Source organism: Carettochelys insculpta, chromosome 9 (assembly GCF_033958435.1).
Source record: "Carettochelys insculpta isolate YL-2023 chromosome 9, ASM3395843v1, whole genome shotgun sequence".
NCBI lineage: Eukaryota > Metazoa > Chordata > Testudines > Carettochelyidae > Carettochelys > Carettochelys insculpta.
This window is the reverse complement of record NC_134145.1, coordinates 44,259,362-44,284,578: the sequence shown is the minus strand read 5'-3', so window position 1 is coordinate 44,284,578 and position 25,217 is coordinate 44,259,362. Positions and strand designations below refer to the sequence as shown.

Here is a 25,217-nt window from a genome sequence, read left to right as displayed (position 1 = left end):
GACAGGTGATCACAGACAAAAAGCTGCAGATGTCCAGATGGGTGGAATACTACTCAAGTCTTTATTCCCATAAGCGTACAGCACAACCTGAACTTGACACCTTCATCTCAACTCTTCCAGAAATATCTGAGCTAGATGCAAAGCCTCCTTTCTTAAGCTCTTGATGCTCCCTGCTATGGAGAAGTACCAGGAAACAACAGAATCCCAGCTGAATTCCTGAGGGTAAATAAGACTGCTCACCCCTTTCCTCTATGACTTACTCTATGACTTACTCCTAAAATGTTGGAGAGCGAGAGATGTCCCACATGACATGAAGGATGCAAATATCATCAGCCTCTATAAAAACAAAGGCAACAAGTGTGACTGCAACAACTATGGAGGCATCTCATTGCTGAGCTCCACAGGAAAAGCATTTGCCCATGTCATTCTCAAATGCCTGCAAAAACTTGCAGTTTGAACCTATCCAGAAACACAATGTGGCTTCAGGGCTGGTAGGTCAACAATGGATATGATTTTTGTCTCTCCAACAACTATATGAAAAATGCGGAGAACAAGGAAAACCATTATTCATAGCATTTGTGAACTTAACAAAGGCGTTTGACACAATTAGTAGATCAGGACTCTACAGGGTGTTAACCAATATTGGCTGCCCACTGACTCTACTCATGCTCGTAATATGCTTTCATGAAAACATAAGAACATACATTTTAACCGTTTGCAATGAACAGTGGAGTCAAACAACAGTGTGTTCTTTCCCCTACCCTCTTCAGTATATTCTTCTCAATTTTACTAAATTGCACATTTCAAAACTCATGCAGCGATGTATTTCTCCACACAAGATTAGATGGCTCTCTCTACAACCTGGCAAGACTCAAGGCCAAAACTAAGGTTAAGAAAGTTCTCATCGGGGAACTTCTCTTCACAGATGATGCAGCTCGTGTTGCTCATAATAAAGACACGCTACAGTCACTGATGGATTCTCTATGCAGAGCTTGCAAGTTGTTTTCACTTGACATAAGCATGAAGAAAACAGTTATAGTCACTCAAAGTATAGCTCAGCAACCCAGTGTCATTCTGGATAACAGCCAATTAGATGTGGTTCAACAATTCTGTTACCTTGGATCTACTGTCACCACAAACCTATCTGTGGATTAAGAACTGAACATCAGAATCGGGAAGGCAGCTACTGTTTTTGTCAGACTTACAAAACAAGCATGGAACAATCCTAAACTGACAGTGAGAACAAAGATACTAATCTACCAGGCATGTGTATTGCGTATCCTGCTATATGGATCTGAGATGTAGACCACCTAGTCAAACCAGGAGAAAACATTGAATGGCTTCCATCTTCGCTGTCTCTGCAGAATTATGAATATCAACTGGCAAGATAACTTTTCAAATGCAGATGTCCTGTCAAGATCCACTATATCAGCCTTGTAGCAGTCTTCAGCAACAGAAGACTATGATGGCTTGGGTGATGTGAGAAGAATGATTGATTGATTGACAAATGTCTTCCCAAAGAAATCCTCTTTGTGGAACTGTCATGTGGGTTGAGAACAAGAAGACGACCAAGCTGAGGGTCAAGGATACATGCAAAAATGCCAGGAAAAAATTCAACATCTGTCTAAACTCCTGGGAATCTATATCATCAGATGGAAGTATGTGGTAGCAAGTGCTATGACAGGGCACATCATCCTTTGATAGTATATGTACAAGTCACACAAAAGAACTTCATCTTAGAAGGAAAAACTCTGACTCAAGAATGTGGAAATAGATTGATGTGCAGTTATTGCAGTCGACCGTGCAAATCGAGTATTGGACAGATAAGCCACAAGAGAAGCTGCAAACTCAAACACTGCCCATAGATCCTTGCCCCCGCTGCAAACCACTGTGTCTCGAGACAAGAAGGGGCCATCAGGCAATGCAAAATTTACAGTACATTATACATATACAAGAAGCAATTTATTAGTTTTCAAATTTATAGAAATAATATTTACAAAAGCAAATGATGACAGCTGGAACTTTTCACTTCAAAGAAACGCTTGTACTTCAAAAATCTTGCTAAAGCCATGTAGTTGGCTTGGTGAAAATAAGATGGTGGTGGTTTTTTTTGCCTTCTCCCCTCACCCCACCCATGTCCAGGTCACACTCCTTGAATGACATGGGTAAAGCCAATGCAACATAATTAAGGGAAAAAAATTAGGCAAAATTGGTATTCAGTCCTGCAGGCTGCAGTGACTTTTATTCATAGCAGTAATCGTGTTGAAAACGAGGTTTATTAAGTGGGTGGATGTTCCTTTTGTGAAATGGAGTTTGCGTGATCAGACAAAACTTAGTGGTAAGACTGAATTCATCTTCTAACAAATGAGGAAACATCTAGATTTTAACTTAGGGTTTTTTTTTTGGTGGAGTTTAGTAGAATATTAGTCTTTTTCAGTTATTGTGGCTTTGTCAAGATATTTGCTTATTGGTAAAGGTCCCAGTCGTATTCCCATTGCAGTCAAAGGGAGATTTGTAATCTATAAGTTAAGTAAAACTTCTTTTTTTAACACTGTCAACTTTGGACTCTTGCATATGGTGATCTTTGTATTCTTAGCCTATAATTCTTGAATGGTCTGGTGAGCTAACACTGTGTATACAGTATAAATTATTAGTCGTTTTCTTTTTGCCAGAACAATTAAACTATTTATACAAAGTGAAAGATTAATCTGTTTTACATGAAACAAGTATGTACAAATCTTCCGAAAAATGTTCATGTCTTATAAATTTTTTCAACTTCTACCTATACAGTTCACAGTTTTAATTAAACTTCTGGATTTTTTTGTACTCAGGATGCTGGTTCCCTTGGTACTGTATGTAAGTGTCATTGTAGGAGGTTGTGAAGTTCAAGGTGATGAATGGATTGACCCTACAGATATGCTCAATTATGATGCAGCTTCAGGAAGAATGAGAGAACTTTCCAAGGTTAAAAATGTCTGTCTCTTCATATTACCAATAAGATTTATGTTGAAAAACATGATTAATTCCCTACCCTTTTGAGTGCATTTATGATCATGATCACATTCTGTTTTTTCCACAGGGTATGTACTCTCAGTTCTGTCGCTCACTGTCCATATTTTCAGTTCTGTCTCCCAGATATGCCCTGGCTGAATCATGCCCACAGAGGAAGTACTCTTTAGTGGGTGGTTTAGCTACAAAGCTCTAATAAGTTTCTGATGAACAGTGTTCCTCAACCAGGGGTACGTATACCCTTGGGGGTACACCGAGGTCTTCCAGATATTCATCTAGGTATTCGCCTAGTTTTCCAACAGGCTACATAAAACACACTAGTAAAGTCACAGAGACCGAGTCGTGCTAGTCTATATAATATGAAAACAAAAAAGCAGTCCAGGAGCACTTTAAAGATGAGTAAAATAATTTATTAGGTGATGAGCTTTTGTGGGACGGACCCACTCCCACGAAAGCTCATCACCTAATAAATTATTTTGTTAGTCTTTAAAGTGCTACTGGACTACTTTTTTGTTTTCACTGGTAAATCAATACAATGTAAAAATTCATTTAGACAGTCACTTGTTTCTGTTGCTTCTCATACTTTATGCTGAAATGTAAGTACAGTGTTTCTATTCTAATTCATTTCTTTGATAATAAGATGATAGTAAGTATTCAGTAGTTTCTGTATTAGAGGGGTAGCTGTGTTAGTCTGCATCCTCAAAAACAAGAAGTCGTCCAGTGGTACCTTGTAGACCAGCGGCTATATTGGAGCATAAGCTATCACGGGCAGAGTCCCATTTCGATGCATCTGATGAAGTGGGTCTTTGCCCATGAAATCTTACGCTCCAGTATAATGTTTTTGTAAATAATTTTTCAGTTGATGGTATGCAGAAAAAAATGTGGTTCCTGAGAAGGGTACGGTAATCTGAAAGAGTTGAATGGCACTTGTTTCAAGACCTCAGATTACGTTAGGAACATATTTCTTGACTGGTGGTATGTGTACCCTTAAGGGTATAAAAGAGAAGTCTGGGGCTATGTACAATTTATTTATTTATTTTGTTAAAAGAGGTACTCTATAAACAAAGGTTGGGGAATACTGCACTAGAGAAACAGGATGCAAAGAACAGGATGCCAGGATTTAATTGGGTTAAAACAATGTATTTTACCCTGGCCTCATTCTCAGAAATCAGGCAAATGTTCTAGTTAATTTTTTCCCAAAAACTCAGTCTGAAGCAGATGTTTCATTGGAAGCAAGTTGACAGACAGGAACAGAAAAGTTGGAGTGGGCCAGTCAGGACTGGGATCTCTGGGTTTTGAAGCAACAAACAGGCTTTTTGACCGTTTTATTTCTGTTACCTAGGATGTAATAATCTCAACAAGTCTTTGCAAAGCTTTCCTCTTCCTGATCTTCATATTTTTCCTTTTTCTAAAAAGAAATTAGATTTACACTCAACAGCAATAAATTGTGCTGATATATTAAACTAGGAATTTAGAGATTTCTTTGAGCATGAAGACTTTTGTTAATGGAAGTTTCATGTTAATAAGTGTATAATTGAGGATGTTCTGAATATTCATCATGGAGTCATTTGCAATTTTGTTAAGAATGAAATCCCTTTAGATGGTTGTAATTTTGGTCAGCGTGTTAAGCATTGGAGAGTTTGAGCGCTTACATGTATTAAAGTCAGTGGAAGTTTTGCTGTTGACTTCAGTGGGAGCCATAAAATATCACAGAGGATTATCCTGTGATCCCAAACGTTTAGTTTAAAACCCCAACCACCTGTTTATTTTTAGCATGACTCTGATGCTCTTGTACGAAGGGATTTTTAGGAAGGTTGTGTGGACTGAAATTCAGATTTTAGCTCTGTTAGATTTCTTTTCCTTTTACATTGTAGTGCATTGGATAAAATGACTTGATTGATTAAAAGATAACCTTAGCCTGCATTAACCAAAATCTTGCCTAAAACTGTAATACAAATATTTTTCTTTATTGTAACTGCAGGTAAATTATGATGACTCTAAGAATAAAAATATACCAGATGCTGTTGTGAATTTGGCAAGCACTGCAGGATTATCAGAGTGCCATAGGAAATTAGAATCCTTACGTCAGAAGGTTTGCTTATATCTTTATAGTCATCATTTAGAACTTCACCGAGAAATCATGTATAAATGTGAAGAATTACATACAAAATATGTACACAATCATGAATTTTCCATTTTGACATCATTTACCAGTTCTTCAGCATTCAGAAATGTTAGAACAAATGGATTACTTGAGAATCAGTTTGGTGGTGTCTTTTTGGTTTCTGGTGGGTTTTTTTTGTTGGTTTTTTTTTTGTTGGTTTTTTTTGAGGGGAGTGTGTGTGTTACTGCTTCTGATTAAAGCCATTCAATTTATTTTTGTGCAGAAGTGCTTGATATTTCAGCCTTTTAATTTGATTAATCTGCTAAAGCTCTGTCATATTGTCAAGAAGGTAGTATCCAAAATGGATATTCTTTGTGTGATTGTGTACATTCTGGATTGTTTTTTTAAATAGGCAAACCTTGATAATGCTAGTAGGAATATGTATGTGAAATTTTAAATTGTAATGGGAGAATAGATTTTTGGTTGGAATTAAATCTTCCCCTTCAGTGTTGGCAGCTCTAAAGTGTTGGACCATTTTGTGTGTTAGTTCTTGGGAACTAAAAAGTTAAACTATGTAGAAATAGGGAAAATGACCTACTTCCATTTCACTGTCTGTGTAATAAACTTGAACCTCTTAAATCCATCAACCTTGGGAAATAAGGATGCCCAAATAAAGATTTTTGTCAAGCCAGAGAGGACACTGTGGGGTTGGGGCACTTATCTGGCACTTCACTCCTGGGGGCAAACGGAGCTCTGCATTCCTCCCTACTCCCAGGCACTATCCCCCTGCATTAGTCTTGCTGAGATTCTAGGCGATGTTGCAAGCTTTAGGGCAGCCTCAGAAGACTGTTGTAATGTGGGTTAGTTTGCAGGGCAAATAAATGATGTGGAAGTCCTCTTGCTCTATCTCATGCAAAGAAGCCCCCCAATGTAGGACCTCCAAATATGGCTTAAAGCCATCATGGTTATCTGGATGCATCCCCTACACATCTCACCTCATGTTGAGAGTTCTCTGCTGTGCCCATTTAGATGCAGCACAGATCTCACTTTTTAAAGGATAGATAAATATAATTATATGGTCCATAACTATTTTTATAACTAAACTGATACAGCTCTTCTTTTGGTCTGAACTTCAAAATATAGAGGATTGAACAAATCTTTACTTTTTCTAGTCTATTGGATATGCTGAGGTTAGAATTCAGACCACACCATCAGAGGTTTAAAAGTCCACAGCATTTACAACTATGAAACAAATGCTATGGAAAGTAGTGCAAAAACTTGTTCCTAAGTTCATCTCTGATTTTATGTGCTATATTAGCTACAACAAACTTACAGTAAGCTGTAGAAACTTGTTTCATTCACTGGAAATTTTATTCATCCCTTGCTTAAATTAATGTGTTATCAATAAAGACTGTAATTTAGAATTTATTTTATTTCTCCAGATTGAAGAATATGAGAAGAAAGAGAAGACCAAGTTAAGTGAAAGTCATAGCATTCATGTTTTTAGGAGATACTTGAATAAGATTTTAATTGAGGTTGGAAGACTTGGCCTTGTGAGTATTCATGTGTTAATGAAAACATGGTAGAATTTTAAATGATACTTCATGATTACTAATTTAAAGCAGTATAGTAATTACAGGCTATGTCTACACTTCATGATAAAGTCAAATATAAGGTGGTGACGTTGTAAAAAATCAAGCTGTCTTCACTGTAAATACTACTTTGAGTGATCCCCGTGGGTACTCCACAAAAGGTGTTGCATTTCACCCCGGTGCCACAGACCAGAGATTTTCAGAGTGGTGGTTAGCCAGACCAGGCATGTGCAGGAGTGTGCTGGGCCCTTCACATGCTTTTGGTCACATGCATGATCCAGTCTGATCAAGTTCCTCTCAACCGCCCTTGGCTGCAGAAAGACTTCTGTGCTCCTCAGTAGCATGTCTGAAAAAGAATTTTGATGTTTATTACTTGCTGTATATAGTTTTTTAACAAGTTATTAGTCATAGTTGTTTGATAATAATTCTATACTTTAAAAGAAAATGGAGAGTAGTAATACTAGAATCTTAAAATTTTAGCATTCATTGTTTTTTCATAATGCCAGTGACGGGTTTTAAGAAGTGTGACTCTTACTGGGAGGCAATGCCGGCCTGGATGGTCGTTCACAAAGCATACACTGTCTGGGAGAATCTTGTGCCTCACAAGTGCACACATTGCTTCAAGCTCACAGCAAGAGTGTGGAAAGAGAGAAATGAGGCTGAGAATGACTCTCTTTGAAAAAGCCTTCAACCTGACACCTCTGATCTACCAGCCTCTGAGGGCATGGGAGTGAGTCAGAAGCATGGAGCAGCTTCATCAGCCTTGCCTAATAGCCATAAGAAAAGGAAATTATCTCCCACTTGATCGTTGCCTATCTCATCTGGTGGCAGGATGAGTGGCATTGAGAGCCGAGATCCCTTGTTTTTTAAGGAGGACAAATAGCCTAAGGTAAAGAGATCAGTGGCCCCCGTTCCAGCACATAAATCTCACTCAGAACAGAGAGGCTTCCAAACTTCAGCAGTGCTGGCAGCTAAAGATTCCACGGCACTGATGCAGTCTGTGTTGCCACTGTATCCTAATGCCCCGGCACCAGCGTTTGTTGAACCCTCACTGAAAATTGCAGCACCAGTGATACCGGCACCAGACTTACCCACACTGGCTCCTATGGTACCAGAGATGGCACCAAGAGGTGCCAATTCACAGTGGGAACCAAGGAAGGCACAGGCCAAGACTTGGCCCTGTAGTCCATCATCACAGTCAGTCATGGCAGCCTTTTCTCCTCAGTCACCTCTGTCTCGTCATTCTCTGGTACTGTCAGTCATTCAACTACCTGTATCTCCACCATCACCTTTTCTAAAGCAACCACACCATGTTCACAGTTAATACTTATCGAACATCTCCTTCACCTCCAATGTCTTCCAGACTTTCTTACCTACTCTATTCCTATCATCATCACGGACATAGGAGGCACTCTCTTTCTCAATCGTCTTCTCCAGGTGCTCACTTCTGTTGTTATGCTCATGCTTACCAGTATACAAACCATCACAAGTGATACCACTACTACAACAGGTCTAGGGACAGATCTCCCGATTCGCTGCTGAAAGACAGATGATCAGGAACTCCACCACCACCACTTTCAGATTGTGCCCATGGTGAAGAGTTGTGAAACGGCCCACCTATCAGAACCAATGGAAGATCAAATGGAAGAGCATGCGGTGGAATAAATAGAGGCTTGCCATATAGATATCTCCTCCTTATCTGTGAATGAAGCTGTTATTCTGGGCAACATTTCCCTGCCAGATGAAGCAATTTCAGGACCTTTTCAAAAGAGTGGCCCAAAGTCAAGACTTGCAAATTATGGATGTTCCAGAAAAACAACACATTTGAGACTCCTCAGCATCATCCAAGATTACTATTCCACTAGATGGTGCTATAACAGAAGCAGTAAATGATATCTGGCAGACTTCTGCCTCCATTCTGACCACTAATAAGAGATCAGACAAAAAGTATTTTGTACCGTTGATGGGTATAGAATTTTTATTTAATCACCCCCAATCGAGTTTGCTGGTGGTCAAGTCATCTCAGCAGAGATCCAAAGCGCCAAACTACAAATCAGCCATTTCTGACAAGGATGCTAAAAGACTGGACCAATGAAGGAGAAAGATCTACACATCATCCATCTTTATTGCACGTGGCTAATTAGCAGCACATTTATCCAGTCATAATTTTGATAATTATACAAAGTTAACAGCACTGATGCACCACTTACTAGACTTTAAGAAACCTATTATGAAGGCTATTGTCCAGGAAGGTTATGCAGCCTCCCGCACAGGGGTCCAAATAGCATTGGATATTGCTTTATACTGCTGCATGTTACATGGCAACAGCGGTGCTTATGAGACACGTCTCCTGGCTCCAAATCTCAGGTGTACCTAAGGAGTTACAAAGTTAAGGATTTTCCATTCAACAAAAATAAGCTGTTTGCTGAGACTACTGACATTGTCCTGCATTTGAGTAAAGACCCTCAAACAACTCCTCAGAACATTGGGCACGTACACCCTGCCATATAGATGAAAGAGAGGATACCCATATCAGATGTGCTATAACTATCCATATCTGTGACAACCATATCAGCAAAGGGGCTATGATCAAACTGAACAACCACACAGGCTGTCTAGAAGATGCAATCAACAGCAGTGTAATCTAAGACAGCAGCTTTGACTCCTCAGTCAGGGTCTGTGCTACCATATTTCCTCTCCAGCACAAACCACTTGCTCGACATCTTTTCCATCATTTGCTTACGACCCTTTTACCAAGAATGGTTCATTATCACCACAGACATATGGGTACTGGAAATAGTTTATGTGGGATATACCATCCCATTCCTCACTATTCCACCTACCCACTCCCAACTCCATCCTTCTTCAGGGGACCCCCTCACGAGATTCTTTTGAAACAAAAGGACAGTCATTTCCGTGCCGTGGGAGCTGTAGAGTGAGTACCTCACAAATTCAGGGGGAAGGGATTCTATTTTTGATACATCCTCATGGAGAAAATGACAGGGGGATGGAGACCCATTCTTGACCTAGAGTGCTAAACCGCTACCTTCAGAAGCAGTGTTTCAAGATGGTTTTTGATTGCTTTCATAACCACCATGCTGGACAACGGAGACTGGTTCACAGCCTTCAGCATACAAGATGCATGCTTCCACATAACTATTCACTCTGCCCACGGGCGTTTTCTACGGTTTACTCTAGGCACAGAGCACTTTGAGTACTGGGTTTTACTCTTCATTTCTACGGCACCCAGGGTTTTCTCAAAGACCCTGTTGGTAGCATCAGCCTATCTCCATCAACTAGACGTCATAATATTTCCATACCTGGACAATTGCCTGTTGAAAGGACATTCACCCTCAGACATCCTTCTTGTGATATCTGTCACTGTGAAGATATTCCAATCACTCGGTCTGCATTATCAGTCTACAAAAATCAACAACCAAGCTCATGCAGAACGTAGAATTTATAGGGGCCTGTTTCAACTCTACAGCAGCAAGAGTATACCTACCAGGGCCTTAAGTCCACTGGAGGCCCCTGTACATGCTATTTTGGACTATTTACTCCACCTTAAAACAGGAAGGCCTTAAATTACCATCCTCAAAGGTGCTCTTAGCAGCCATTTTGGCCTTTAGACCCACGAGTGAAGGAGCAAAGTATTTACACAACTGAACACGGTGCATTTTCTGAAAGGCCTTGCCAATTTGTACTTTCCTCACAAACCTATCTCACCTACATGGTATTTAGACTTGGTTCTAGACACACTATCTAGGCCACCATGTGAACCATTGGCTATTATTCCACTACATCTTACCTTTTTAAGACCATGTTCCTTTTGACTATTACATCTGCTCATTAGGTTAGCGAGTTGACTGCCTTGATGGCGACTCCGCCATATATAGTATTCACCAAAGAGGCAATGATGCTCCTTCTACATCCTGCCTTTGTTCCCAATGTTTCTTCTGAATTCCACATAAACGAACCAATCATCCTGCTGGCTTTTTATCCCAGACTGCATACTTCGAGTCAGGAAACAAGGCTTCATTCTCTGGAAGTAAGAGCTCGCATTTTATCTAGAAAGGACAAAGCCTTTAAAAAAAAAAAACAGACAGGCAATTAGTATCCCTCGCACAGAGATCTAAGGGCAAGGTACTGTTATCACAGAGGATCTCAAACCATTATCACCTCATATATCACTGCATGCTATTCGTTGCATAGAACGACATTACCTGTTCCACCCAAAGCTCACGCTACAGAGCAATGGCGGCACTGTCTGCCTTTTTCAAAGGTGTTCCTTTAAAGGACATTTGCTGAGCAGCAATGTGGTTGTCCTACGAGACATTTGCCAAGCCCTAAGTTATACATCACCAACTGGCTGAAGACACGCATCTTTCTGTGACAGACAATATCTAACTCCAGTACCCTTCTCCATGTTTTAAGGGCACTGCTGTGAAGTCACCTGATGTGGAGCATCCACAGGGACCACTTGAAAAAGAAAAAGAAGTTTACTTGCCTGGGTAGTAATGATGGTTCTTCAAGGTGTGTCCCTGTGGGTGTTCCTCTATCTGCCCTTCCTCCCTGCTTCAGAGTTTTTTCTTGTTAAGTCTTTCAGATACACACTTCTGAAATGGCTTTGAGGAACTGGCTCAGACTGGATCACACGTGATCGCGCTCCTGCACATGCATGGCCCAGCTAATCACTGCTCTGAAAATATCCAGTCTGTGGTGACAGGGCGAGCCCAGCAGCTGATGTGGAGCTCCCATGGGGACACACCTTGAAGAACCATCGTTACTACTACGTGGCTGGAATCAAACCCTTCTCCTTTGCCATGTGGCTGCTGGGTTCTGTGGACCCTGGTGCCACACATCGGCATGTCCGGTGCTGGTTTTCCCTGCTTTATGTGGTCTTTTTGCTGATTGAGAGTTGCCCTGGGGCCTGCCAAGAAACTGGCATGTGCCTGGAAATCTTCCACCCTGCTCCCTGCCCAGCATTTCTTTTCACTTTACAGGGATCCCTCCTCACCCAGCTGTTCATGTGGCTGGAATCAAACCCTTCCCCCTCACCACATAGCTGCCAGGCTCTGCAGATTCTGCTCCCAGACACTGGCATGCCCAGTACAGGTAGGTTTTCCTTTCAGGGGATTGCTCCAGCAAAAGAAAAAACTTTTCCCCCTGCTCCAGGACACCAGCCTGCTTTGCACCCACCACTAGTGAAGCAGACAGTAGCTTGCCATGTCCACAGTGAATTGGTGTGGATAAGTGATGGTTTGTGCAATGCACAGTTTGAATCCTTGTCATCCGTGAGAAGTCTTAAGCGGCCTTGTAAAAAGAACATTTCACTAATTGTAAAGACAGAGACCTATTCATGCTACAGGTAAGTGTGTTGTGTGAATTGTGTCTCAGTTTTGACCTTCACTTTCCAGCAGGCATCCTCAGCATGGGAGGCAGGGCGAGGAAGTGCAGAAGGTTGAAACAGGACTTTACCCTGTAGCACCTGGAGTGGGCTGAGACAGAAATCGCTGATAACAAAAGGGGCACAACACAATGGTGGCAGACTGTGCTTGAGGTTATAGCAAGACTGCAGAAGCCCCTGTGAGGAGGGTGGGGGAAGGACTGGAAGTGAAGCCAACGGATGGAGGCAGGGAAGCAGGCAGCACTGCAGACCTGACAGAGGCTGCAGTGAGGCCGTGGGGTGTATGTGTGGAGGAGCCAGTTGTGCTGTGCCCCCTCCCCTTGAAATTTTACACAACCCCTCTCCCCCCTGCCCCTCAGTTTGTGCACCCTTGGCATAGAGAGTACACTTATAAGTGTGTGGATGATACCAGCCTAGGAGGGGTTGCAAGGGCTTTGGAGGATAATATAATTCAAAATGATCTGGAGAAACAGTGCAAGGCAAATAGGATGAAATTCAATAAGGACAAATGCAAAGTATACCACTTAGTAGGGAACAGTCAGTTTCACACATGCAAAATGAGAAATGAATGTCTAGAAATGAGTACTGCAGAAAGATCCGGGGTCATAGTGGACTACAAGCTAAATATGAATTAACCTTATGATACCCTTGCAAAAAAGCAGACATACTGGGATGTATTAATGGGGTGTTGTAAGCAAGACACGACATGTAATTCCATTCTTTGCTGTGGTCGGACCTCCACTGTAGTACTGTGTCCAGTTCTAGGTGCCACATTTCAGGAAGGATCTAGACAAATTGGAGAAGGTCCAGAGAAGAGCAGTAAAAATTTATTAAAGGTCTAGAAAATATGACCTATCAAGGAAGACTGAAAGAAATGGGTTTATTTAGTCTGGGGAAAAAAAAGACAGAGAGGACATAATAGCTTTCAAGTACCTAAAAGGTTGTTACAAGGAAGAGGGAGAAAAAATTCTTCTCCTTAATCTCTGATGATAGAACAAAAAAACAATGTGCTTAAATTGCAGCAAAGGCAGTTAAGTTTGGACATCAGGAGAAGCTACTTAACTGTCAGGGTGGCTAAATGCTGGAATGAATTGCCTCGGGTGATTGGAGATTTTTAAGAGCAAGTTGGACAGATGTCTGTCAGAGATGGTGTGATGGTGCTTGGTTCTGCCATGAATGCAGGGGACTGAACTGGATGGCTGCTCGAGGTTCCTTCTAGTGTTCTGTGGTTCTTCATGGTTTTTATTTGTCCTTCTGATTTGTTATTGCACATAGATTGTTTAACCATTGTTTGTATTTCTCTCTCTTAGCCTGATGGAAACATTGACACTGTGCACTATGATGCCGAGATCATCCTTACAAGTCAGGCTCTTTTGGAGATCAATAGATTTCTCAATGAGGAGGAATGGAAATCAGGCGCTTTGGATGATGCTGTTAGTAATATTCTGATTAATTTTAAACATCATGATTATGAATTGTGGAAATGGCAGTTTGAGGACACGTTTGGAGTTGATCCATACAATATGCTTATGGTAAGAAATAAGGGATTCTCAGTACTATTGTATTTTCCAGGGTTCTTTAATAGGCCAAGCCATCATTGAGTAGTCTATCCTGCAAAGAGAAGAAGATCAAAATAAATAAAACTTATTGTGCTCTTTTCCCCATAAAGTGCTAGATGAGCACTGCTCATGTCTTCCATCCCAGCAGGTAAAGATGACTTATCTGCTAAAACTTGGGATTTTTAATTTTTGTTTTACCTCCTACCTTTTTCGCATCCCTCTTTCTGCTTGAAACTCATACATGGCCTCACAGTTTTTTCTCTTTCTCCTCCATCTTTTGGATCTTTGTATGGCATGGCCCATTTCGTTGTGCATCTTTCAGAGTCCTAGAACCTGTCTTCAGTTTCAGATATTGTGGCCTAGGATCTTAACCTATAGGGTTTCAGAGATACCCTTAGAAAGCTATGATTTGGACTCTGATTCTGCCCTTGGGGTTGATTTATAGCATGTGCTTGCTCATGGTGGGGTTAAAAATAGAAGGATTTGTTTAAATGTGGTAGCTTTTGATAGTTCTGTGTCTTTAGATTTAATCATATATGATTATAGAGGTATTAATTCACCACAGAGACTCTGTGGAATTAAAATTCATAAGTTTAAATGTCTTTATAATTCAAAATGTGCCTGTGTATTTGATTCAAAGTAAAAATCCATGTATTGGATGGTTAATTATTCTTTATCTGATACATCATGCCCACGCTGGTGCTTTTTTTTATCTTTCTCATTGTTCTTTCCTTGTGCTGTCTCTCCTTTACTCCCTGCAAGGCCCTGCAGAGGAGTCTTGCTGCCACTTTGTTATTCTGCTTTAAACCACTGACAATAGCTTTGCCTTGCTGGCATGCTGCAGATGCAATTCTCTGTTTGTGAGCATCAGACATTTTGCTGTTCCAGTGCTGATTTGATATGACTCTTGTATTTTGCTATGGTAGTAACTCTCATCGCATAGAAAATATTTCCCCACAGTGCAGAGGATCTGCTCTTCAAAAGAGGCAACGGTCTCCTAATGTGAATGTGGTCTGGATGAGTTGAATCTGTTCCGTTATTTCTCAACATTTCTTTTCCTTCTCATGATCCTCTTTTTTTTTTTTTTTTTGTTCAGTCCCATAACTCCTCTGTCCATTTGTTCCTCAGTGCCCTTTCGTTTTCCTCACTCATTCTCGGCCTCTCATCACTTTCCCTTTGATGAGCAGTTAGTCTGACTTCCTTCATGTTTCAGGCCACAGAATCTTACCTACCCAATCCTGTAGTAGAACCCTAACCTTTGTCTGAGTTACTGAAATTCAGTCATAATTTACAGCCTTCAGGTTACAGAGAATCTATTATTTACACTATCTTAATCCTGCAAATGACCTGTGCCTTCTGCTTCAGAGGAAGGCAAAAACTCCATAGCGTCGTTGCCACTATGACCTTGGAGAAAATTCTTTACTCCCAATATGACTGGTGATCAGTTATACCCTAAGCTTGTCAGCAAGACACACCAGTCAGATACTTGGAAAGAATTCTCTGTAGTAACTCAGAGCCCAGCTCCATCTAGTCTCCCGTCTCCAGCTGTTGAGTATATTTGCTGCTAGCAATTGCAAATTGGCTGAGCAGTCCCATTGTACCATCCTCTCCATAAACTTACCAAGCTCTGTCTTGAAGCAAGTTAGGTAAATGAAGATGAAAAGGGAGAGAAGTTTGTAACTCTCTCAGTTGTATTGGCCTGAATTTTTCAATAGGCGTGACAGATTTCAAATCTGCTTCATGACTTCCTCCATCATTTCCTTTTCAGGTACTCCTGTGTTCCGTGTGCATTATGGTAATTGTAGCTACTGAGCTGTGGACACACATTGGTTGGGTTACTCAGATAAAACGTATTTTATTCGTCAGTTTTCTCATCAGTTTTGGTTGGAACTGGTTCTACTTATATAAGGTAAATTAATCAGCAATACTGGCTCTTTTTTTTTCCTTCAGACTAAGTGTTAAAACCATGCTAAATCACAGTTGCTGGTTTTCTTACATTTGTAAAATGCATTTGATTGCCAAACTGAATACTGTGATAGAGACTTCAGCTTGCACAAATTATTAGTTTAGGTTTAGTTTAGTTTTATTAGTTGTTCCTGTGTATGGTTAATTTCTTTGATTTATTGTGGACATCTTTTACATATCAACAAGGGGAGAAAACATTTTTAAAATTGGGAAATATTGTTGAAAGACCACAAAAATGGGCAAGAATACTCAGGGCAGCTAATTTCTTTAGAATATTAAGCTTGGTTTGCATGTTCTATTTTGCTAAGTAACCTATTTTTTTCTAGTAACAGAGAGAAAGCTGTGCTAGTCTATATACTATCAAAACAAAAAAGCAGTCAAGTAGCACTTTAAAGACTAGCAAAATAATTTATTTATAATTTATTTTATTCACCTAATTATTTTGCTAGTCTTTAAAGTGCTACTTGACTGCTTTTTTTTTTCTGTGTGCTATCTCTTGTGACCACTTGAATCCTACTTTTTTATTCATATGTATTAATAAACAAAAGTGATTTTATTAAACCCACTATATATAATTGTTGCCTGGGGGAGGGGCAAGGAGTGTGGGCATCTCTCTCTTTACATTGAGAAAGAGGTGAATTTCATAAGCTTATACTGTATAAATCTCAGTATGGAATGCGATGGCTTTATCTAGAGTTCAGGCTGTGTCTCTATAACTGTGTGCTGAGAATTTGTCCCTCACAGTATTGTCTGCTCTCTGTATTACAAGCCGAGGGGCTTGGCTCTTCCGTGTGTCTGCACTGGGGCTGACTGGAAAACTGCTCTGCAAGATAGGATTGCAGAGTGCCCAGGTTATTATGGGACAGGCAGGTTCAGTAGTATCTCAGTGCATCAGGCAGCAGTCCCAAGGGACATACCCATTTAAATCAGTGTTTTCCAGACCGTGTTCTGCGGAACACTGCTGTTCCACATGATGCAAATAGGTGTTCCATGAAAAAAAAAAATTGATGGTGGTGTTTTTCCTTCTAAAATACGAAGAAATTATAGTATGTATCAAAATACTAAGGCATTTGAATAGTATTTAGATTGGAGGTATATTAATATTTATAACACATTCATAATAGTGTAGTAGTTATTATGCAACTCCTGCTGAAACAGAGATACAAGAGCATGCTTCACATTTAAAAAAAAAAAAGGAAACTGGCAGATGTTACTTATTTTTATTGTCCAGTGGTTTTCTGTAAAAATAACAAATTTATAAAAACACAAAATGTAAAAAATTTTCCATACCTAATTTTTGTGTTTTTCATAAAAATGTTTTCTAAGCTTTAAGGAGGGACAGTGTTTTTTGAACAATATTGTCCTTTCTATTTTTCTACAAAAGAATGAGACTAACCATCCTTCTTTTGTCTTATATTGGTGTTTGGTTTGGGGTTTGTACTTTAATTTTTATATTTAATAATAGGTTTGCTAAACATCTTCCTATCAGAAGGACATCAGTAGTTCATTCAGATGATTTTCTCTTGTTTTTGTTCTTGTAAAATAAGACAGAAAAAAAACCCTAATTTTTTAAATGAACTTTTGAGCATTACATGTAGCAGATGTGCAGTATGAAAAGACCAAGCCCAGCACGTATGTGTTCCATCAGAATGTGACAAACCCAAAAGTGTTCAGTGGCCAAATTAGTTTGGAAAACACTGCTATAAACTTATGTTTAATACAATTTTTACACAACTCTAAAGTTAAAAAGTAATGTATTGAAGCTCTTGGAAATGAACGTCTACTGCTACTGAAGAACTACAAAAATGACTTGTCAATTTAAGTTGAGCTGTTTAAGTGAAAAAACTGCTATAATGATATTTTGAAAAGAACACAAATAGGGTAACTGCTTGCTAGATTCTTCCCCAAGAAATTCTTCATTGCTCTTTCATGTACATTATTGTGTCCATGTTTTCTATATAATATATGCTGCAGGTAAGTGACTAGTAGAGGGGCTTTCTACAGATCCAAAGGAGAGTAGAGTTAAAGGGAAAATATATATATATATTTATTCCCTATTAATGCCCAATAGTTAATAATAATAATTGTTTAACTTTATGGTGAAAAACAATCTGCAGTCTACCAATGTTCAATAATGTTTTATTGACCTCTCTTAAAATGAGTCACACTGGTCTAGAAAGTGGACAAAACTTGTGGAGTGTCTGCAGACAAACAATGTATTTTTGTTGGCAGAAACTGTCAATAAAAAAGCTGTGTAGTAGATGCTCCTGGGGGCCCTTTTGTCAACAGAGTGGATCAAATGATCAGTCCTCTTTTTTTGATGTATAGACACAATCTGTCAACAAGTTTTGTAGGAACATCTCTTCCGACAGTAGCTTCTGTAGACAGATGCTTCTATTGTAGATGTAGCCACTGTATTCGTTATTTCGGGCAGCTAATAACCATAAAATTTTGAAAAATCTTTACGTTTGATCACTTGTAGCAATAAAAGATAATCAGCTGTCTTTATTGACATTGCATGTATTGTTGCATATGAAAACTGAGATGGAAACTAATACAAGCGTGATTAGTAAATTTTAGTGCAGAAAATATTTTTGAGGTAATGTCTTTCAGAAGGTATTTTTATATAACTGCCTCAGTTAGGATGCTGCTTATCTTGAGCTAAACCTACTGATTGCTGCATCCATTGACAGTCTTTCTAGTAGATTTGTGTTGCATGTGGGAAACAATTGGGAGCTTAAACAAATTGTAACTTGTTTTGTCATGTATAGCTGGGTATAATACCACATACATTCTTTTTTTCCTTCTGTGTGTAATACTTTTATCTCGGAATCCTTTGTGCTATCTTAACCAACCCCCAATATTGTAATACAAAATAATGTTTTTGTAAAATTCATTGTTATATAATCACAAGTGGGAACTTGAATTCATCATATGTACCTTTTTATCCAGTTTACAATTATTTATAGTTAGAAGGATCTCTTTGCTAACAGAAGAGCTAGAAATTTTTAATGGAAATGCACATTCTGGAGAATACACCAGAAACCCCAAAATGCATGTTACCAACCTCAGTGTTGCAATCATAGTATGGTAACCCACTGTGTTACGCAGTAGCTTGAGGATTTTTTTAAGAGTTACAGGTTTTTTACTGTAACTAACTGTAATTATGTGATGAGTGTTAACATCTAGAATTTTAAACTAAACAATGAAAATGTTGCATGGTTTTGGCTCTGAAAATGGTAGGACATTCTTGGTTTTTCATTTGACTTCTTATATCTTCTTCATAGTCCAGTAATATAGGTATGTGGTCAAGGTACAGCCCAATTATAGAGATGAAGTTACAGTTCACACTTTCTTGTTGTGAAGGAAGCAGTCCATGCATTTTATCTAGCCAAAAAAATTATTCTTCCCCCACCCTCCTCCATTATGGGATCATAGGCTTTGGCTGCATTTGATTTGCTCTAGTGTTTTTGCCTATTTTTATTTTTAATACGTTTTAGATGACTTATTGATTCATGGGAGAAAGTGAAACTAATAGTCATTTATTTTGTGTAAGCAGTATTTATAAAGGTTAATTCGACTTCTGTTGCAGGTAGCCTTTGCACAGAATCAAGCTGATGTAGCCAAAATGGGAAATTTTGATGAAGTATGTGCTGAGAAGATGGACTGGAGAGGGAGTCTGTTTGGTAAGCTGTTTAATTTTTCCCTGTCTAATTTCTTTTATCTAAATTAAAACTGGTAGTGATAAAATAAGACATGAGCCAGTGCTGGTGTCATAAGAACGTAAGAATGGCCATACTGAGTCAGATCAAAGGTCCATCCAGCCCAGTAGCCTGTCTGCCGACAGAGGCCAATGCCAGGTGCCCAAGAGGGGGTGGACCAAAGACAATGTTCAAATGATTTGTCCCCTGCCATCCATCTCCAGACTCTGACAATTAGAGGCCAGGGACACCATTCCTACCCTTCGCTAATAGCCTTTTATGGACCTGACCTCCATGAATTTATCCAATATCGCCCAAGAAGTAGCTTGATAATATCTTAACTAATCTTGAATTGAAAATTCTCTGAAGGTATAACTTAGTGAGTCAACCACTACTTTATGTAACAATAAGCATGGCATGGCATGTAACAATTAGCATGGTATTGTATTTGGTCTCTAAAACTATTAGATACATAATTATCACAACCTTTTATGGTATGTCACCTGTTCCTTTGTTTAAACTTTTTCTGGCACTGACTACTGGAATCTGTATCTAAAATATCTTTCTCTAGTGCATTTCCAGAGCTGTTCTGTATAGTTCAGTACAAAGTATCTTAAACTAAGAAAAGGAATCCCTGACTTGAATTCCACTTTTCTGTTCTCGTTTTTTCACTCTGGCCATGTCTACACAGGCAGCCTCTGTTGACATAGGTCACTGTCAGCAGAGAAATCTCGGCAGTACCTCTGTAGACAGATAGCATCTATGTACAAAAGCAAATCAAACACAAGCTGTTCTGTCGACAGAGAGCAGCCAGACTGCCCTGCCCTCTCTTGATAGAATGGCTAACTGGAAGCTCTGCAAACAGGGCTGTCCAGGGAACCAGAAGCTTTCTCTGTCAATAGAAGCGTCTACACAGGCACTCTGTCAACAAAACACTGTCAACAGATGCATTATACCCGATCAAGAAGAGGAATAATGCTGCCGACTGAACAGGTGTTTTGTCAACAAACTCCTGACAGAGTGCTTTAACCATGTAGATGCTCGGCCAGTTTTGTCAACAGAAGGAGTCCATATAGACAGAGCCTCTGTGAATACATAGGCCACACTAACTCACCAATACAAATGAATTCATACAAAAATGTTCTTTGTCTCAAACTGTAGCCAGGTATTTTTGCAGCATGAATCCAACTACTTTACATAATAAATGGCTGAAATTATTTATCTTAATTTGATACTGCACTTCTTGCCATAACAGCTAGCGATCTTACAAGTTTAAAATATTCCATCCGTGGTGTCTTTTGTAAAACCACCCATGATGGATAGCACAAAAGAATTAATTTCACTGTCTATGAAAATGTTAGCAACCATGTTCTGAGGGATCAAAGAGTGTCCATTTAGCTCTGAAGCTAGCTAGGTTTGACAGCGATGAATACTAAAGGGAGGAAGATGCACTCCAAAGCCTTCCCACTGGCCCTGGCAGTGCAGTAACTAACATCAGGAGTCTCTGAGAGATCTGAGTAGTTGGGGAGTGAGGGTGGAAGTTAGGTTGCAGATCTGTTAAAGTTTTAAAAGATAACTATCAACTGGAACGCTTGTAGACAGCTAATACGGAGCTACAGTACAGACTATAAGGGTCAGAATTTCGAGCTTATCTGAATGTTGTGTGCTAACTGCTCTAAGTGGATATAGCTGGTGTAGACTATAAGGTGCCTGGATTGTGGTGGTGTGTTACCCTAGTCCTTTTTCAAACAGAATTGCATTAGCACAAATTAGGTACTTTTTAGTTCACATCAGCAGCATCCACAGTTACTTTTGCTTCATTTCTCTTAGGTCTGTACTGCTATGCAGGGTAGATAAGCCCGTAGATGCTGGTATTAATATTACATGTTCTCAGCAGCTCATTCCACTCAGAATGAGGGTAGTTGCCATTGTAATAAGTGCATATATTAGTTAGGGCTTTTTTGATAACCATTTAATAAATTTGATTGTGGCTAATTGCTGTATTCTCCAAAGTAATCAAAACAAAAGACTCTTTGGAAATACTTAAAGGCAGTGGTTCCCAAGCTTTTCTCCAAGGACTTATTTGGCATCTTACCAAGTACCCCAGTCCCATTCATTTTCACTACTATTGTGCCAGAATGGGAACTCCCCTCTCCACCATGGCCTCTCATGCATAGGGCATGCAAGGTTACATGAGCAGAGGACAAAACAGTGGACAGTGTGTGCAAAAAGTTGTAGAACATGGTTGCAGCATATTTCAGCCCTGACTTGGGGGGCAGACATCCGTAGAACCCAGACAAACTTGAAAGTCTCTATGGACTCAAATTTGGGAACCACTGCTTTAAGGTATTGAACTAGGTAAATACGACCTTACATATACTTATGCTCCTCTACTCTCATCCTTGAGACAGAGCCAAACTCCTAACAGTTACAAAACTACAACAGTGTTTCCAAGTACCTTTCACAAAAATCAGTTCATCACAGGTATGCAAGAAATAACAATGAAATGCCCCAAACTCCAGTGACTGTGCAAAATATGCCAGATATTTCATCACTGATAATGCAAAAATTGCAGACCCTTTAGTCCTCTTTTAGGATTAATTTGTATCAAGTGTTGATGTCTAAGGTTTAATGTTAAGAAAAGTTTTCCTTTCAGCTCCCTTCTATATTTGTATAACTTCAATTTTCAACTGGATTGATGACATTTTTGAAAATATATTTAACTTCTGAGCTTAAAACCAGGTTTGTAAAATTATAGGTAATTTTTCTAGGGGAAGGCTTAAAATTAACAGACTACCGGATATAAAATGTACATGTCATCTAATCCTTGATTGCAACATTATAAAATGCATTTGATGCTTTTTTTATATACTTGTTTTATTTTCATATCTCATAAACTGTAGAGTGGTGGAGAAGTACATGGACATTCCAGGATGATCCTTGTCAGAAGTACTATGAAACGATAGTAGTAAATCCCATTTTGTTAGTCCCCCCAACAAAGGTAAGTGCTTTTTCTAAAGAAATCATTCACCCTTGTATTTTGTACTTGGAAACTGAAGAAGAATAATCTTGTTATTTCTTTGTTTAGGCATTGGCTGTTACATTTACCAATTTTGTAACAGAACCATTGAAATACATAGGGCAAGGAATTGGTGAATTTATTAAAGCCCTTATGAAAGAGATACCTATGCTACTACAGGTTCCAGTGTTAATCATCATAGCTCTGGCTGTTCTGGTTAGTATACTTTCTTGATCCCATTATATATATAGATCTGGACAACAGTTGGTAACATTGAGGCTAAAACTGTGAAGTTTTATTCCTTGGATATATTTTATTTTTCAGGTATTTGTTGAACCACTTAAAACATAGCAATGTGAATTTTTCTCCATATTAATGATACAGGAACTGTAGTGGAAAAATGTTTCTTCTTCAAGTGGTCCCCATAGGTGCTCCATATCTGTTGTCGTTTGGATCGTGCATGTGCAGAAGCGCACCGGGCCCATCGCACACTTCTAGTTACATGCACAATCCTGTCTGTGCCAGTTCCTCTCAGTCGCTCTCTGCTGCAGACAGCCTTCTGGGCGCCTCAGCAGCATGTCTGAAAAACAATTTTTGATCTTTATTTATTGTTCATAGTTTTTAACAAATTTCTAATAGTAGTAGTTTTATATTTACTAGTTATACAACTTTAACTTTTAAAAAAATATGTATATAATGGTCTGTAGTACATTTAATATTTGTGTTACCTCGTTGTTTGCAGTTCTGAGAGCTAAGCTGTTAGCAGCTTTATTGTTCTGTTAAAATGCCTGCATCAGGTATTAAAAAGTGTGGTGCTTGCCGGGAGGCATAGCTGGCCTCCAACAGCCATTCTCAATGTGCATGCTGTTTAGGAAAGTCCCATGTGCCTCACAAGTGTCTGTGTTGCTCTAAAGTCACAGTGAGAGCTAGAAAGGACAGAGAAATGAGACTGAGAATGATTCTCTTTGAAAAAGCTCTCCAGCCTGATACCACTGACCAACAAACATCTGAAGGCATGGAAGTAGGTCAGAAACGCCAAGCAGCCTCACTTGTGTCCCTGGAAGGCCATTTAAAAAAAAAAAAAATCTCCAGCTCGATCTTTGCCCATTTCATCTGGTGATTAGACAAGTCATATTGAGAACCGAGCTTCCTTGCTAACTAAGGAGACAAGCAGCCTAAGTCTAAGAAACCAGTTCCACCGGTGTCATTGCAAGAATCCCACCCAGAACTGATGGGTTCACAGAGCTCATTGGTGCCGACACACAAAGATCAGTTGGTACCAGTACTACCGGCAGCACCAACGGTCTCAGCACCGATTACGACACCAGGGTTATCTGCACCAATTTATCTGACACCTCATAAAGCGCCAATGGGCACTGACTCCTGGAGGGAACGGAAGAAGTCACGGGCCAAGACTCGGCACTGTATCCCATACCATGTTCACCAATTCTGACATGATCTCCTCAACCCATGTCTCCATGCTCTCCCTCCCAATACTGTCATTGTTTCAACATCCAATGTCTTCTCCGTTGCCATTCCAAAGACCACCACCACCTTTTTTAGAACAACTGCACCATACTTACAGACATGGTTACCTCAGGTCCCTTTCACCTCCGCCATCGTTAAGGTTGTCATAGCTGTCTTACTCTTACCATCATAATCATGAATACAGGAGATGCTCTGTCTCTCACTCCTCCTACCCAGACACTTGCTTCTGCTGCTACCTCCACACCCACAAGGGTCACCAGCAGCAATACCACTATCACAGCAAATCTAGAGATATTTCTCCCTAATCTAGACAAGGGTACAGGTGTTTAGCTACCTCTCTGCCACCACCATCACTTCCATCTCCACAGGCCCAATCTGTAATTTCCACCCTATCGGAACTGGTGGAGGACCAATCGGGGACTTAAAGCAATGAATGGAAACATACCAGACAGCTATATCCTCCTCATCCCTGATGAGGCAGTTGTCTCAGTGACTCTTCCCCTCCTGATAATTTGAGACAATTTCAAGAGCTATTTAAAAGAGTGGCTCAGAGTCAGGATGTTCAAATAGCCGAAGTTTCAGAAAAACAGCATAAGCTTTTAAAGAATTTGAGACCTCCAGCACCATCCAAGATTGCCATTCCATTAGATGATACCATAACAGAAGCAGCGAATAATATCTGGCAAACCCCTGTCTCCATTCCAGCCACTAGCAAGAGATCAGACAAAGTATTTTGTACCATCCAAGGGGACTGAATTTTTATTCAACTATCCTCAGCCTAACTCTCTGGTGGTAGGGGCATCACAGCAGAGTCCTAAGGCACCCCAATATAAATACATGGTCTCTGACAAGGATGCCATAAGGCTGTATGTGTTTGGGAGAAAAGTCTATTCTTCTACCCTCCTGTTGCACATGACTGACTATGCTGCGCATTTGTCTAATCATAACTCTGATAACGATATGAAACTAACAACCCTCGTGGATCACTTACCAGATTCCAAGAAACTTATTCTTTAGGCAGTTGTTCAGGAGGGTTATGCAGCATCTCATACAGGTGTACAGGTAGTCTTGGATGTTACTGACACTGATGGACGTTCCACGGTGACAGCTGTGGTTATGAGGTGAGTATCCTGGATCCAGACCTCCGGTGTACCTAAAGAATTACAGACCAAGGTCAAAGACCTGCCTTTTGACAAAAGCAAATTATTTGAAGCTACAGATACTGTATTGCATTCCAGGAAAGGTTCTTGAACAACACTTAGAACCTTAGGGATGTGTACTCCACTGTATAAAAGAAAGAGGTATTACCTATATGATTGGCGATACAATTACCCGTACCAGCAGCAATCCTATCAGCAGAGGGGCGATGATCA

The 25,217-nt window shown here is 39.8% G+C and overlaps 1 protein-coding gene across 5 annotated transcripts in view; it reads left to right on the top strand.

The window, feature by feature from the left end:
• Positions 1-25,217, top strand: part of CLCC1 (chloride channel CLIC like 1) — a 41,446-nt gene that overhangs the window by 1,842 nt on the left and 14,387 nt on the right. For 2 of the 5 annotated variants that reach the window (XM_075002421.1, XM_075002417.1), the window contains exons 2-9: positions 2,832-2,964; positions 4,991-5,101; positions 6,556-6,666; positions 13,423-13,644; positions 15,440-15,580; positions 19,229-19,322; positions 22,241-22,338; positions 22,426-22,572. In XM_075002421.1, coding sequence (XP_074858522.1) covers positions 2,833-2,964; positions 4,991-5,101; positions 6,556-6,666; positions 13,423-13,644; positions 15,440-15,580; positions 19,229-19,322; positions 22,241-22,338; positions 22,426-22,572 — 1,056 coding nt within the window. In that variant the 5' untranslated portion in view covers position 2,832. The remainder of the gene's footprint in view (positions 1-2,831; positions 2,965-4,990; positions 5,102-6,555; positions 6,667-13,422; positions 13,645-15,439; positions 15,581-19,228; positions 19,323-22,240; positions 22,339-22,425; positions 22,573-25,217) is intronic. The other 3 variants (XM_075002419.1, XM_075002418.1, XM_075002420.1) reach the window with 3 other exon arrangements.